Below are 18,319 nucleotides of genomic sequence, written 5' to 3'. Positions count from 1 at the left end.
GTTGGAGATTGATCGTTCTCTTGTCAAAATTATGATCTGTGGATAAATGAATGAATCCGCCCCGTAAAACGGGCTGTGACGTGTGAGTAAGGCTGAAATCGTATTTTTGGCTAAAGATGGCGCCACTGAAAAACAAGAGACGCACCCTCTGCCTTAGAATCGCTTGGTTCTCCAAGCAGGCTTGCTGGTATTGGCAAGTGGCAATAGAAACAAACAAAAAACAACTTTCAATTGAAAATAATAAAGAAATCCTTTCCATAATCGTAGCTAATAGTAATTATAATGAAATTATTGGGGTTTTTTTTAAATTTTACTTCAACTGTACTTAAAGTTTCAACCAGGGTCCTATTTGCAAGCAGAATGTCATTTTGACTCTTCTTAACTTTAACTCATCTTTGACTTTATTATAACCTATAACGTTTTTCTCGTTCGTCTTGTTGTTGTGAACCCAAAATCGGGTTGACTGTTAACTGACGGTTATAAAACAAATTGGTAGCTATTACCAAAATTAATTAAGCATTGGCGTCAATATTTGTATCATAACTTTTTTATGCTTCTCCTCAATAACTAATTATTTTCTTCGTTAGTTTCACTTTTTAGTGCGTGACTGATTTATTTTTAAAATTTCAATTTCTGAAATTAACCAAGCATCATTAGCATTAATATTAGTATGACGATTTTTTTTACGTTTCATCTAAACGGATTAGTGCAATTCCTCCCTTAACCTTTTATTTATGGCCGGCACATCATGTGGACCAGAATGACAAGTTTCATCACTCGCGACACGTGAATACGACCTCTAACGGGGAGGAAAATGTCAGGCTACTGTTTGTTAAGTCTTCATTCAGTCCCATCAAAATAACTCCATTGGTATAACGGGTTTTTTACCAGTAGCGAAAAGGAAACAAAATTTCCCATGAAAAAAGTTGAAGAACTTAGTAAAACAATCTAGAACATTAGTAAATCTGATCGGTGCTATTGGAAAATAGTACCCTGTCCATGCTATAGAAAAGCAGTCCTTGCTATGAGTCGCCATCAGATTGTTACTTTCATCAAAGAGTCTCTCTCTTGTCTTCTGGGTTGGATGAAAAATTACATAGCTAAGGAGTTGAACATTGATAGTCGTTTCCCCCGAAATAGGTCTGCTTCTCAACACCGGTTACAACATAAAAATGAAAAAGAAATGGCAAATTTTTTTACCAACTCACTTAACAAAAAATGAAGAACTATTTATTTCTCACAAACATGCTTTTACTTATAATACTATCACAACATACATTTCATCGCACTGATTGTTTTTTTTTATCAGTTGAAAAGTGAGGATGTTGTGCTAGCTTACATCGAACGAATAATTGAAGTGGAAACTGACATCAATGCAGTGGCAGAGTACCGTTTTCAAGAAGCTATAAAAGAGGCGAAAGAATCGACGCTCATATAAAATCTGAAAGTATACAAGGGAACAGTTGAAAGAGGAAAAGCCGTTACTCGGGGTTCCATTTACAGTGAAAGTCCTTCTTAATGTCAAAGGTATAGTGTAAAAGTATTTCTATCTAGCTATTTTACCAGCTCTTAATTTAGTAACATAAACATATCGAAAATATGGCACAATAGTTCATTTATAATATGAAATTAATTCGGAAAATTAAATATTACGTTAGGTTTAAACATAGCTTACCAACTAATATTCATCTTTTTTACCGCTGTTAATATTCCAAGATTCCATGGTTCTTACAGCATATTAAAGTCAGAAGATATCTATGTTACAAATGTAGTGATTTTTTTAAAACATTTTAAATCCCAGTTAATGATATTTCTCATTCTCACAGATGGCGCTCTGAACAGCGACGTAAAAGTTAATTGTTATTCAGAATCAACAAAGACACTGTAATGATAAGATCAGTCTTCAATTGTTTATTACATATATTTATCTATTAAAAGGCATTTTATAAAGAATTATGCAACTTACTTAGACGGATTAATATGAATACGGATTCACAAATAAGGATAGACCCGAAATTTTCGAATTTCACATTGATCTGCCACTGCTAATTTCATAAAGGTGAGTGCATCTAATTTGTATAATAGATTAAATTAATGTTTTAAAAAAACAAAAGAAAAACAATGTGTTTTTTAAACACTCGATTAAGTAAAAAAGGTGAAGATTTAAAGAATAATGTTATCGTTACAGTGTCTAAGTTTATTCGATATAATAATGTACTTTTATATCACTGTGCAGACTTTGTCATCTAGCTGCGAAAAATTCATATCATTGCTGACATTAGGGCGGAATTCAGCTAAATTTTCGCAAATACGATGGCTCAATTAAGCCAATCAGGAGCCTGTATTTTTGTAAACATATAGCATTTTGCGATATGTAAAAATACAGGCTTTAGATTGGCCAAATTTGTCCATCGTAATTGCGAAAATTTAGCTGAATTCTTTACTTAGAAAGCCATGGATTTACGAAATGTGGATTGTGTTCATACGATAGATAAATGATAAGAAGCTAACATAAAACTGGCGGATTTTACACTGTACCGATATTTTGTTTAAAAAAAGCTCATTAAATAAGGAAACGTAATATAAACTTTTTATTTTATTTTGGGGCCCCTTTCATCATGTGGGGGCCAGCGGCAACGGCCTCACATGCCCCAGCCTCACTCAGGCTCTGGGTGAGGAAAATAACTTTAAATAAAATAATGAAAACTAAGAATTGCATTGAAATATAAACTTAGCTTTCACTTGAAGAAATGTTGCCCGATTGCTTAGAAAGTTGGCAACCCTGAAGTAGGCTTTGAAATCATAATCTAATCATTAAATTATTATCATTAAGTGTAATCATTAAGTGTTATCTTTAAAAAGAAAAAAAAACCTAGTAGTAAAGCCAGAAGTAGCACAACTGAGAACCATAGTATTAGATGGCTGAATAATATTGAAAATTCAAAATTCCTAAGCAATGATGAGCGTCGTTGACCAATTTTTGAGAGGGGCTAAATTGAAATATAGTCACATAGTCTCAAACATTCATAAATTGAACAAAATTTTTCTTAAATTTGCTAACCATCTGCAAAAAGATTAATCTCTTTTTTGATTTTGCCTCTCATGAGCTAAAATCGACGATAATTCATGAAATTTTTTTCTTTTGTCTGAAATATTGAGGGGGTCTGAAAATAGGGACTAAATATCCACTTATTACAAAATATCCCTCCCCTCGTCAACGACGCTCATGACAACGCCTCATTGCTTAAGTGATTCTTATGTCGCTCGAAGCATTGACCGCAATGGTTAGTACGAGTTAAATCAGGTACAGTCGGGAAAAAAAATGATGGATCTCCGTTGCGAATTGTGAACCGTTGGCCGTATTTTCATTCTGCAAAAAGTTTCGGCAGTATCTCAAAAGTAAAAAAAAACTTTTAAATATGCATAACAGTTATCAGGGATGCCACAGGGGAAAAAGTGGTAGAAACTAATTTCCCTTTCATTTATTTATAACTTCATACCCTCCAACTTTTGAGGATTTTGAAAATAATTCTTTCTAGTGGTAGCGAACCAAACTAGAAATTTTTAAAGCAAATGGATCTCTCATAAAACTTTTATCAGAACTTAAGAATCTAGCCCTATGGCCTGCACTTTTATAAGTAATAGTGGACAAGTTACGCTAAAATTAATTTTTTTTAAAATATTAAGACATTAATTTTGCTACCGTCTGAAAAGAAGATTTCTGAAACTACGGAAATTCCGTAGCAGTTGGAGGGTATGTAACTTCTTTAATTATTAAATTCTAACTACCACTATAACATTTCAAATAATGATATTCATTCAATAGTAAAGTTAAAATATATGTTCTATAGAATTGCTTAATTCAGTTTCTTTTAATAAAAGTTTGAATTTTATTATTCAGTACCTTTTGCATTTTTGTCCCCCTGCAATTATAACAATAGTGGATTCTAATTTTGATGAGTATCACCTGCAACCAGATTACATAATATATTGGCTCTTATGGGTTTGCAAAGAAAAATGGACCGGGATAGCCTGGTCGGTAGGGCTCAGGTCCGAGAGTTCGTGGGCTCAAACCCCGCCGGCCGAAGACTCCCCGTGTAGTAAAGTGACTGATGCACGTTAAATCTGTCGAGTCGCAAAAGTCCTCCATGTTCCCATAACAAATCAATACCTCTGGGATGGCGATCGATCGTTCTCTGATTCTGGTCAAAATTACGATCTGTGGATGAATGAATGGGTCCTTCCTATAAACGGGTGCGACGTATGGTGTGGCAGAATTCTTGGCCATAGATGGCGCCACTTAGAAACAAGAAACGCACACTCTGCCTTAAATTTGCTCGGTTTCACCTAGCAGGCTTTCCCGTGTGGCAAGTGATATTATAAATAATGACAGCAACAAAAAAGGCAAATTATTGCACGGAAGCATCGTTTGGTAATCGTGATCATCCTAAGATTAAAATGAAATTAATGAGTTAAAATTTTTAAATTAAATAAATAGTGGTAGTAAAATTTTTATTATATTTATTGTGTTACTTGCTTTTTATGCAGGGTGAAGTATATGAAACTAAATAAAAAAAATAAAAAAGTAATAATAAGACCGCTAACAAAAACAAGGAAATGAGGTATCTTCCTTAATCTATTACTGGTTATTTGAGTTCAATTGCCTGAGTGGTCTTACCGTACATTCTGGGCCCAACTTAGCCAAATTGGGACAAGGGGGCAAGAACTTCCTTGGGGGCCTTCTCTGCTTCAATAATGAAGAACCGATATTTCTGAAGGTATTTAAATTTTCACCTCATTATAGATAGCAAGAAAATTAACTAGAACCTAAAATAGCTATAAGCTCCCCCCACCTCCAATGGTCAGACGAAATATCGTCCTGTCCATTTTATTGATTTTCTGACAATTCTATGTCCACCATGCCGAGCGCAGTTTTCTGATTGTTAACTTTGCCATTTAGCTGCCAAAAATTCATAACCTTGCTGACATTAGGGTTGCATTCAGATAAATTTTCACAATTATGATGTCTCAATTGAGCCTGTATTTTTGAAAACCTATCGCATTTTGCGATATGTAAACAAACAGGCTTTAGATGGGCCAAATTTGTCCATCGTAATTGCAAAAATTAGCTGTATTCCGCCCTAAAAAGCTAGGGATATACGAAATATAGATTTTGTTCATACGATAGATTGAATGAAGTTGCAATGACGAAGCTAACATAAAACTGACGGACTTCACATTGTACTAATATTTTGTTTTAAAAAAAGTTCATTAAAGGAGGAAACGTAAAATAAACTTTCTGTTTGATTTCCCCCCCCCCCCTCATGTGAGGACCCGGGACAACTACCCGTATGCCCCTGTCTTAACCAGACTCTGCGTACATTGTCATGCTGCAAATGTGTTATTAATGAAATGTTTTTTTAAGGAAAGTTATTTACGTTTGCTAAAATTAAATGCAATTTAGATCTTTCATTCAAAAGCCACATGAAACACTTGTACCCACTTTTTAAATATTTACTGATGGTGACCTCCCTGTTAACGCAGAGAGTCTCTTTTATTCTGGATTGAGTTCAAACCTGCAAGGTTAGGGTTTGGTAGGTTAATGTGCTGAACAAAAAAATGCTAGTACATCAACCCCACTAACGTGGTTATCCTGTTGGTCTGTAATTATATATTAAAATACAAGTATTGAGACGACTTTACAACAGAGAGCTTTTGCGAAGTGATACGTTACCCACCAACTCAAATATGAACGCTGATTGTGATTAATAACGTATGCGCATATATATTTACCTGTAAATTGCTATGTCGCTAAAGGGTATAAAATTAGGTTGACGTAACAGTTAACGCAATGTTATGTAAAAATCTCTTTGTTGAAATAAAATGTTTAATGTGGTTACAAAAATGAGAAATCTAGAAATTTTCACTGACATTCAATTTCTAATAATTGGGTGCTTGAAACTGGAGAAGTGTGTGATTATGCTCAACCATGTGATTTCAATCAGATTTAATTTGATACCATGCAAGTGACATCAAGCGTATATGTCGAACCTGATTGACTTTTGGAATCAACAAATGCCACGATTCATCTGCAATGACCTTACTTGCAAGTATTCAATTGTGTCTGATATTATGGCGATTTTTAAGCATTCTTCTCTTTACAGGAGTTCCTAATACTGGCGGCTCTTTAATGTATAAAGATTCACCTTCAGCTACTACAGATGCTCCAACAGTAGCTCTAATGAAATTTGCAGGAGCAATTGTTTTAGCCACTAGCAATTCAGCAGAACTAGGTCTCGGTTTCGATACAATAAATCTGTTGTACGGGAAAACGTGCAACCCATATGATACAAATAGAACAGCGGGAGGAAGCTCAGGTAAAAGTTCATTTAAAAAAAAAAATATATATATATGTAATGTTAAAACAATTATATATTAAATATAATCCATAAATAGAGCATTTATCCAACGCGCAAACGTTTAAAAACCTTTCCCACAAGAAAGTAATAATATTGATCTAATTATCTCAAAAAATGTGATGATGTGGCTTTAGCAGCTTGGGAAATTGATCAGTCCCACGCTACTGAGACCCGTTAACATTTAAATATATTGTCCAGAAAGATATAAAAACCCTCTTTCCAAGGTCAAATGTGCTATTCTATACCTATCCACCAGCATGTAAGGTTGTCATTCTGGGGCTCTGGCCCTTACTTTAATAAAATTATATTATGATTCCTGTATTTTCCTGTATCTTTTTCAAGAAGCACCGGCCACACTACGAACTTACAATGTTTAGGCTTTCAAAGCGTAACAGATAAGTCGGCAGGATAGTTTCCTGTCGCGAAAAATTATTATTGAAAACTGAAAATGATATTTAATTTAATAATGGAATGCATCTTTTGATAATCGACTTTCGCTTCTTAAATGATTCGTAACCTTGGATTAGAAATTCGAATGCGTGGGTGTGGTTAAGAAGAACGAGGACTGTTATTTCTCTCTTTGTTTTGTCTTCTTCTCACTTTAATCACCGATTAGAACTTTACTTTGATGACTTTGGAATTAAGAAACAGAAAAATTAAACGAATGATGTCTGATTCAGAAGAAAAACAGGTGGATGCTCCAGCACGCGTTAATATTTCTCCGTGTGAGGATAAAAATAATTTTCCCAACTGGATCAAGTATTTCAATAAAAAATGCGAAATCCTACATTTGGACGAAAACTGGAAAATAAATAACATATCTGAATACCTGAAAAGAGACTTATTTACCTTCTACATTAATGAATGCATAGAAATTGAAAAATGGACCGAACTCGAGGAAAAACTACAAGAAAAATTTTCTCTTTCTAGAGAAGATAAGTATGAACTTTTTCTGTCTATGAGGCCATCTCCAAAAAAGACATTTTCTGAATATGCTACAGAGAAGTGGAGAGCGTCGAAGGATCTAAGCATAGATAGGGAGCTGTTGCTAGAATCCATCAAAGCTGACGTACCAGAAAAATTTCGTAATTTTCTGAGTATAGCATCTCCTTCTACTGTTGAAGAACTAATTAAGTTGTGTTCAAAGTTAGAAAAAAATGAAAAGTGTGCCTTCAATAGACCTACTCCCCAAAGACAAAACTGGAATGATAATCCAAGATACTATGAGCAGCCAAGACAGTGGATTCCCCAACATCGGTACAGAATGGAGCAGCCAAGGCAGTGGATTCCCCAAAATCAGCACAGAATGCAGCAGCCAAGGTTTGTGAATTCTCTTAATCGCTATGGAGTACCTCAGCATGATTCCCAGCCTCCGCAGCCCAGCAATAGCAACAGCTGACCATCAAATGACTATTTATGTGTGACATCGCGAGTAAACAATAAGAACTTACTAACTATATTGGACACAGGATCCAACATCACTATAATTCCAAAACATTTTATACGACAATCAAAAAAACATTTGAACTCTACTAGGATTTTAATTTCGCAATTTCAAGGAAATATCAAAGGAAACCTCCAAAAGGTAAGTGTTAAAATAGGAAACATTACAAAAGTAATAACATGCGCCTTTATAGACACCCCTCTTAATTATGCAATACTTGGTCTTAATGAAATTTCATTATTTAAGTTACATATTGATTTTGAAAATTTTAGAGTTTTTCAAAAATTTAAAGATGTTACATATGATAAATTTTCTCAGTCTAATAATTATTATAGTGCTAAAAATAAATATCATGCTAATATATTTTACAACAATAAACAAAAAATTGTTCTTAAAAATGTGAATTGTAATGTAAATGATTGTGTTAATACTAGAAATATAGAAACTAATAATTTTTATGATGAAAGAAATGTCAATAGTTTAAATATTCAGGAGCATAGGCTCAACCCACCCTCAGAATTTCAGGGTAAAATACCTGTAACTTCTGAAGAGGATAGGGTAAAGTTAAATTATCTTTTATCTAGTTATGATCATGTATTTTCCAAAAATAATTTTGATATTGGCAACTTAAATCTTCAAGCTGTTAAAGTAAAGTTAACTTCTGAACTGCCCATATCATTGCGTCCATATCGAGCATCTGTTAAAGATAATGCAGAAATTAAAAATCAAATAGATAATTTATTACAAGCTAACATAATTAAACCCTCCTATAGTCCATACTCCTCCCCAGTTACGCTTGTTTACAAAAAAGATGAAGGTAATAAAACCAGATTGTGTGTAGATTTTAGAAAGCTTAATCAGATAACCAAAACTGACTCTGAACCTGTACCTAGAATTGATGATTTAATTGATAAATTGTCTAATGCTAAATATTTTTCAACTATAGATTTAAAATGTGGTTACTGGAATTTAACAATAGATCCAAATGATACTGAAAAATTAGCATATACAACCAATTTTGGCCTTTATGAATTTTTACGTTTACCGTTTGGTTGGAAAAATTCACCCGCTATTTTTCAAAGAGCTATTCGTCAAATTTTACAGAAACATAAAGTTGATTTTGCTTTATACTATTTTGATGATATTATCATATATTCTGATAATTATTTAGAACATTTAGATCATTTAGAGAAAATTTTTAAAATATGTGAAACTGAAAATTTAAAACTTAAATTTTCAAAATGTCAATTTGCTAAAACTAAAATAAAGTTTTTAGGATATGAAATAGAAAAAGGTCAATATTCACCTGCAAATGCTAATATTGAAACTATTAGACAGTTAAAACCTCCAAAAAATGTTAAAGAGCTACAACGATTTCTTGGTAGTATTAATGTATACCATAAATTTATTAAGAATTATGCAGAACTTAGATTGCCACTTAATAATCTTCTTAAGAAAAATGTTAAATGGAATTGGACAGTAGAATGCAATACCTCATTTAATCAATTAAAATCGTCTTTAATTTCTAAACCTGTTTTAACTTTGTATAATCCTAATTATCCATGTCATTTGTTTGTTGATGCCTCAAAAGAAGCAATTGCTGCTGTTTTGAAACAAAAACATCCCGATGACTCAATGCATCCAATAGCTTTTCACTCCAGATGTTTGTCTCAACATGAAAGAAATTATTCTATTACTGAATTGGAATGTTTAGCTATTATTAATGCTTTAGATAAATATCATTGTTATTTGCATGGAAATAAATTTATCATTTATAGTGATCATTCCGCGTTGACTTGGTTAAAGAAAATAAAAAATCCTACAGGTAGACTTTTTAGATGGTCTTTAAAACTAACAATGTATGATTGTGAAGTAAAATATATTAAGGGTCAAAATAATCATGAAGCTGATATGCTTTCTAGATATTCTGTATTTTTTAGTTTATTTGATAATAATCCAGTTGTGACTCATGATGAAATTAAAGAAGCACAACTAAATGAAAATTTAAGTAATCCTAAATTCATAACAATTAATGATTTGTTAACGATTAAGAAAAAAGGTTTGCATAAAATAGTAATACCATTTTCTTTAAGAACAAAAATATTAGAAAAAACTCATATTCAATTTGGTCATGTTGGTATTAAAAAATTGATTGCTTTAATTTCTCCCTTCTACTATTGGCCTAATATAATAATTGATATCTCTAACTATGTTAAATGTTGTGAAACTTGCCAAATTAACAAAAAATCTCACCAAAAAAGATTTGGGTTGTTACAAAGTATGCCCCCTACAGAGCAACCATTTGAAATTTTATCAATTGATACTGTCGGAGGGCTCAACTATTACAACTCAACTAAAAAATATTTGCATTTAGTTATTGATCATGCTACTCGATATCTTTGGACTTTTCCTTCAAAAAGTGTAACAACTGAAACATATACAAATTGCTTAAAACAAATTTTTCAAATTCAAGTTCCAGATAAAATTTTAAGTGATCGTAATGCTGCAATTACAGCATCTAGATTTAGAAGATTTCTTAGAAACTATAATGTTAAACAATTATTGACTTCAGCTCATCATCCGCAAACAAATGGAAAAGTTGAAAAATCTAATGCGACAATAATCTCTAGGTTAAGATGTAAAATCAACGAAAACTGTAAAAAAATTCTGTGGACAAAGTTATTAGAAGAAGTAACACATGAATATAATTACACCCCTCATTCTGTAACTCAATTTCCTCCTGCTTATTTAAATTATGGAAAATTACCTTGTGATTCTCTTGTAAATCAAAATATTTATCCTCCAGTTGATGAAGCAAGAAAAATAACTGCTCAAAATACCCCAGAGTTTTTTAAGAAAACCAAAATTCGTTATGACACTCATTTTTTGGAACCTAATTTTAAAGTTAATGATTTAGTAATTTACGAAGAATTCCATTACCCTAACACAAGGAAATTAAGTTCACCATATTCTGGTCCATACAAAATTTTAAAGAAATTATCTGAGGTGTCATTTGAAATTGATAAACCTAATTTTCTCACTAAGAAAGAATCAGAAATAGTACATGTAAACAAATTAAGGAAATTTTATCCAAGTCAACAGTTTCAATTGTATGTAAAAAATTCACAATAGCTTTTCAATGCTCGTATTTTCATATGTTTTTCATTTTTATTTTCTGCCCCTATTTTTGGAGTCCCGTTATTTTTTTTTAATGCATCTATGTCTGAATTTTTTTTATTACATGATGGTTGAGAGTTACTTCGGAAAATTTAGGTAAATTTCCTAAATTTTATTTTTTCAAATGAAATATATAGAAATGGTTTTTTGAACCGTGGGACTCCTCACATAGAATGTTTCTTTACTGATGTTTTCTCCTCAATTAAGGATCAAGCATGAGTAAACAAACTTAAAACCCTATTTTTTTCCGTCTAGTTGGGAATATTTTACCCAACTTAGACCATCAATTGTTTTCAATGGATAACGCTTATATTTTTATTATTTTGGAATAAAGCATATCATTTTCTACAAAGATTTATAATGCACTTTGTATGTAAATTTTTATGCTACCGAAGAACTTAATTATCATGTGGAAAAGTAAACATTTTAAATTAGATTACTTATATTATTTGTATTATTTTATTTGTATTGATTTCTTCAAGTGTATGTCATATGTTGTGAATAATTCTACACAATATTTGTGAAAACACATAATCATTAATGGGATTATAAGTAAAAACCATGTAAATGATGAGTGAATTTAAATGACTTCATGAATAATAATTGTTTCGAAAATGAAACAATGATGATTAAGAACATAAACTTTTTTTTTCTTCTGAAATGGATGAATAACTTAATAAATTTAGGCCCGAACAATGAATCCAGTTTATTTCAAGAAAAGAACCTTTCACAAGTTGTGAAATTGTGGTTTGATTTATTTTTATTTTATATATGTCATGGTATATTTTGTTTTAGATATTCTAGATTTGTTTTGATATTTCTTATTCTTTTCAACAGGAAAAGGAAAAATGTACATAATCATTATTAATTATTATAAAGTTATTAATTATTGTTATTCAAAGTTATGCAGAAATATTTAGTTACTTTTATATAAATGTTATTGTTGTAATACTTTACTTATAAATGTATAATATTGGACAATATACCAAAAATAACAAATTTTAATTTGAAATCGCGTGAAGGGGAAGTTCTGACCAATAGGCTAGCATATTGATCAGACCTTTCTTCAGAGGGGGGGAATATTATGTAATGTTAAAACAATTATATATTAAATATAATCCATAAATAGAGCATTTATCCAACGCGCAAACGTTTAAAAACCTTTCCCACAAGAAAGTAATAATATTGATCTAATTATCTCAAAAAATGTGATGATGTGGCTTTAGCAGCTTGGGAAATTGATCAGTCCCACGCTACTGAGACCCATTAACATTTAAATATATTGTCCAGAAAGATATAAAAACCCTCTTTCCAAGGTCAAATGTGCTATTCTATACCTATCCACCAGCATGTAAGGTTGTCATTCTGGGGCTCTGGCCCTTACTTTAATAAAATTATATTATGATTCCTGTATTTTCCTGTATCTTTTTCAAGAAGCACCGGCCACACTACGAACTTACAATGTTTAGGCTTTCAAAGCGTAACATATATATATATATATATATATATATATATATATATATATATATATATATATATATATATATATATATATATATATATATATATATATATATATATATATATATATATATATATATATATATAATATATATATATATATATATATATATATATATATATATATATATATATATATATATATATATATATATATATATATATATATATATATATATATATATATATATATATATATATATATATATATATATATATATATATATAATTTAAGATACAAACGCGGTAATAGTGAAAATTGAAGAGACATTGCCATGCAGTTGCTGCCGGGAGCAGTTTCTGCGGTTGGAGGTAAATTACCGCTAATCAAGTAGGTTAAATGAAGACAGTATACTGTAATCTTGAATATCGAAGTGGAAGTGCATAGATTACCAGATGGAAAATGGAATCTTTCGGATAAATTTAGTAAGTTGAAGGATCGAGTAACAAATTAGCATGCGGATCAAGTGCTAAACTATAAATAAAGAATTTAAAAGAAATATAAGTGAGAAAAAATAATGAAAAATAATTAAAAAATAAAAAAGAACTCTTAAGTATTAAACTTAAAAAATAGACTCTGTAAAAATTGAACTCAGTGAATTGATTGGAAGTACAAACAGGCACTCGATCATGTTTCAAGATGATCCAACTGTATCTTCAACGTTTTGATCAAACAGTGCTAAAGCTAAGCATTACTTGTCTCGTTACTGAATAATCTATCAATGTAAGTGCTTCCACTGTAATTTCTTTTTAATGTTTTTCCTTTTTAAGATTTTAGGATGTTATTTCCTGTTACAAACTTTTCGGCTTATCATGTAGTGGTAGGTGATATTTAGTATGTTTTTCCTGTTAATGTTTTTCTTTTTTCTCCTTTTGTAATCATTTCAGTACTCTTTTGAGGCAATAATTTATTTTCTTTCATTGTATCTCGAAAAATTTTCTCCCAATACATATATCGTTGGGAGCCACAACTATATAAGAAAGCATTGGCGGAAATAGATAGGTTGCGTTGGAGCATTTGGACCGGAGTTCCTCGTGAGTTTTTTTTTCTCTGGGGTGACAGGAATAACATTGCGTACGGCACACCGCCCGTAAATTCTGAAATGGACCTGGGGGCATGTATCTCATCACTGCTGCTACGATTAATGAAACGCAAGGTGTCTGAGAAAATATTCGCTAATCCATGGCGAGTAGGTGGCGTGCGTGCATCCAAGCCAATGGTCGCGGTTTCAAGCACCTCCTGCGCTGCTTGTAAGATTAACTTCCCCCTGTCCCGCCAGTGGCTGTCCTGGGAATACTGGTGAGTCGAAATGCTCATAAGTGGCTACCCAGCAGAGAGATGGGACCTTTTTGTAGTGGCTTGGAAGCGATTTTAAGCAGCACAATCGGTCAACGGGCATTGCCCCGTGATTTGGGCGGGTCCAGACAACGCCTCCTATGACTGAAAGCCTTCACACCGTTTTTTATTGGTAGTCCGATCAGACCACTGTGTAGGATATCTGTTTACTGAACGAGTCATTTAATACAGAACATAGTTAAAATAAGAAAGTGGTAGCAAATATATAACTAAAAATTTATTTTATTTATGAATATTATTGGTTTGCCTTATTCACTTGTCAACCACTACAGATTCAATTCTCAAATATATAAGATAGATTTCTCTCAATTACTTTTTATAAAAGGTTTTGGGTACATGCGCACAACTGATTCACTGTTTGAACAGTCTGCGTGGACTACTTATAAAAGACCGTGTGGAGGCTTCTGCGTGTAGGAGGTGATAGTCCAGCCCATGCGGATGGAATGCACGGACGCTCGTTAAAATATTAATCGTTTATGAATATATATAACAAGTTGGCGACGAGTTACTTACTTTGGTACCAGTCCTGGTACCGTCACGTTACTCGGCAACCACTTAACTTTATTAAAACAAAAAAGAAACATTACAAAAATCTAGCAAAGAAGAGGTGAAAATTGAAAACAGTGAAGTGAATAATTACAGATGTAAAGATGAATATACGATAAAATGTTCGTTCTTGAATGCATAGCCGTTTAATTTTTCTATCGGCAGTAGCACTTGCGCATTTTTTTCGGCTTAATTTGGCTTTATTTTCCACTGATTTCATTTTTTCATAACGTGAACAGAACTTTCGTACACCAGAACAAGTCACTGAACCACCAACTTATCTTGCAATTTCAGCATAAGGGAGGCCATTTTCTCTCAATATGACAATTCGGCTTCTTTTGGCAGATGTCCAATTAGTTCTTCTTGTTGATGACATTGCTTAAAATTAGTTTAATTAAAAAAAAGCACTTTAAATATTCAAAAACAGCAATACTCTATTTAATTGTACTAGTATGCATCATTCTGCAAAATATTTCCACAGCAATAACTCTTTTACCATCCAAATAAACTAAACAATAGTTACAGACATTTGATTGGTCCTAAGAACAGTGTTTGTGATTGGCTAGTACGCTTTTATTACAAAACCCGTCCTTATTCAAAACGATTTGTGTTTGTTTTTTCTACTAAAATGAGCATAACCTTTTTTTGTAATATAGATATTTTAATTCTGTTTTGTTATTAAATTCTACATTAAGTTGGCTTCAATTTGATATCAAAACGTTTGTATTTAAGTGAATAATTAATATATTCTACAAGCACGCAAAGTTGAAAAACATGAAACTTTCAAAAAATGTCCACACTTTTGGCCACCACTGGATATATATATATATATATATATATATATATATATATATATATATATATATATATATATATATATATATATATATATATATATAAGAAAAACAATAAGTTTCATTCATTGCGCGTAAGCTGCAAGTAAACAGAACTCATTAGATAAGTTCAAAATGGAGATAAAACAAAGGAAAATTATAGACATATGAAAAAAAAGGGGCGTGGGATAATAATGAAAAAAAAAAAAAATAACAGACAACTGATTTAAAAGAAAAAGGATGAAATTTTTTTTAAAAAAAACCGGAAAATAAAAGATATAATCTTTTCATCAGCCCACACGATTATATCCGCAAAAAAGAGCGCTTTCTGATATTGTATCAATATAGCTTTTGTCCACGGACTCGCCTGAAATGGATTTGCACATGGAAAAATTATACAAATTAACAAATAAATTATTTAGTAAATAATTTTGGCAACGGATTTATCCGAATTATAAATTAACAAAGAAAATGTTTAGTAAATATATCCACAAAAATATACGATTAATTCAATGATTTTATATAAAATTTTATTACTTTAGTTGGGTATCCATTGTTTTTTTTTATCAAATTTTGAAAGAGTTTATCGATTTGGTTTCTGGATAAATAAATATTACTACATATTCTTTTAATTCTGCTCATTTCATTGAAAGTGGTATTTAAATAGATGCTCCTAGAAACATTAGAATTCCAAGTAATTAGTTTATTAATATTGAAATTAAAATCATTTCTTTTATCGTATAAATCAACAAAGCAGATATTTTCAACCTTTATAATACACAAATCCAAAAAATTGAAATCAATATTATCATCATGATTACGAAGCAAGATTAATTCCTCAGGGTAAATATCATTTAATAAAATAGTAAAATCTTGAAAATTAAAGCTAATTAAGTCATCAATATATCTAAAAACAAATTTAATACTAAGAGTATAATTTTTTTCATAACAATGCAAAAATAATCGTGTGGGCTGATTCCGGTCCCTTCCGGTGGGCTGATCCCTTTATTTTACGGTATTTTTTAAAAGAAAATTCATCCTTTTTTTTTTTTAATCAGTTGTTTGTTATTTTTTTTCATTATTATTCCCCCCTCCCTTTTTCATATGTCTATAATTTTCTTTTGTTTTATCTTCATTTTGAACCTCCTATAATAAAAGCTGTGTTTCCCCCTTCCAAAAAAAAAAAAAATAAATAAATCAATAAAAAAGGGAGTAAAATGTCTACTAATCTATAAAATATTTTACAAAAAGTGTAGTGGTTGCGTGGCCTGTATTTTCAAATAAGTTACATATGATGTGATGCTTTGAATTTTTGATACGTAGGGGTGGAAAATTACTTAAAATAGACATACTAAACTAAAAGTAACTTAAGCTTGTTTACCACTGGAATTTTTATTTTATTTTTATAAAACAGCAAATTGGCAACTCTACAAAATACAATAGGTGTATACCATACCTGCCAACTTTTAATCCTTTCCATTATCATTTTTCCCAGTGATATTAAAATGGAATTAAAACTTCTATTTTAAGCAAACAAATACGTTGTATTTGAGAAAACTTACGTTGACAACCATGATAGTTACGCATACCTGCCAACTCTTCCGGAAGATTTTATTTTCCTATTTAAAGTGGTAGCAATACTCAGGTTATTCCAATTAACTTTTTAAATTATTAATGATAATTATAAGTGAGTTTGACCACCACTACATATAAATAATTACAATAAATATATGAAAGCATAATAATCCTTGCTCAAGCAAATTTCAATGGGATCAAAATATATATATATATTTGAGTCAGATTGTTTTTGGTTTACTGTTTTACAACTACCCTGAAAATCCATTCTCGGAAAGGGTGAAAGTTGACAGGTATGGTAACGCATATTAATATATGTGCTTAATTTTTGTAAGAATAGTGGTGATCAATATCATTTAAAAATTAAGATTATAAAAGAAAAAATAGTATATAATTACTACCACTTTAAATATGAAAATAAAATCTTCTGGAAAATCCGGAAGAGTTGACAGGTATGGTACTCCCTTTTGTAAATTTGTAAATAGTGTAAATATTCTTTCTTTATCATCAATTTGTTCACTTTGTTATGTATCAACTTGCGATTTATTTTTATGTAAGACCCAGACTAGATTTTATCAATTATTGTTCATTCTGAGATTTAACTTAATGTTAACGCAGCACCTCCCTTCCCTTCCACCACATATTATTCAATTTAGATGAAAGAGCAGATATCCATACATGGATAGGTACTCTGAAAAACTTGATTAGTTAGTTAGTGGCAGGTATGGTATACGACCAATTTTGCAACTGAACGGCTGCTATATTTAGATCTGCCATCTTTCTCCACTTTTTGGAAAAAAAATCATCTAGTGTGTAGCTAAGTTAATGCTTAAATGTGTATTATTCCATCTTTTATAAATTTGATTTAAAGTTATTTTTCACACCACTACTTGCAAATGATTTGAAAGTTTATATAAAAATACAATTCGTTCCAACTTTCTTGTTGTAGGAAGGCTATTGAAGTGTTGCCAAAATAATCAAAAATTCTGTAAGCTTCAGTTCTTACTGTATGCCACTCAATAAAATATTACTCAATATAGTCGACAGCCTTGAATATCTTTTGACTGTAGCTCTGTAGAAATAATTTTAACTTATTGGTTTTACATCCCTCATTTGATTATTTATAGAAGCTTATGACTCATATTACAGGAGGTGAAGGTGCTCTAATTGGTGCTGCAGCATCAGTTATGGGATTAGGAAATGATTTATTCGGAAGTATAAGGCTACCTGCTCATTTCACTGGAATATATTCTCATAAGCCATCAAGAGGTAACCACACTCTTTTTATTCAACCCTTTCGCGCCGACTGTCACGAATAAGTGCCAGCATAAAACCGTATCAAAAAGGGTAAAAAGATAAAACTAGTAATCAAAGTAATTCTTTAGCAGTTCATTTGTGGGTGGAGTTATAATTGCTTGATTTATTTAATTCACCATTACTTTGTTCA

The 18,319-nt window shown here is 31.3% G+C and overlaps 1 protein-coding gene across 1 annotated transcript in view; it reads left to right on the top strand.

Annotated features, from left to right (window-relative positions):
• LOC139426413 (fatty-acid amide hydrolase 2-like) overlaps positions 1 to 18,319 on the top strand; it is a 51,353-nt gene that overhangs the window by 9,741 nt on the left and 23,293 nt on the right. Inside the window, exons 3-5 of the mRNA XM_087164045.1 lie at positions 1,318 to 1,527; positions 6,165 to 6,377; positions 18,022 to 18,141. Of these exons, the coding sequence (XP_087020171.1) occupies positions 6,191 to 6,377; positions 18,022 to 18,141 (307 nt within the window). The 5' untranslated portion in view covers positions 1,318 to 1,527; positions 6,165 to 6,190. The remainder of the gene's footprint in view (positions 1 to 1,317; positions 1,528 to 6,164; positions 6,378 to 18,021; positions 18,142 to 18,319) is intronic.

This window comes from Parasteatoda tepidariorum, chromosome 5, assembly GCF_982258835.1.
Source record: "Parasteatoda tepidariorum strain Cologne lab strain chromosome 5, Ptep-v5.0, whole genome shotgun sequence".
Taxonomy (NCBI): domain Eukaryota; kingdom Metazoa; phylum Arthropoda; class Arachnida; order Araneae; family Theridiidae; genus Parasteatoda; species Parasteatoda tepidariorum.
The sequence above is the reverse complement of the archived record's forward strand: the minus strand, read 5'-3'. Positions and strand labels throughout refer to the sequence as shown.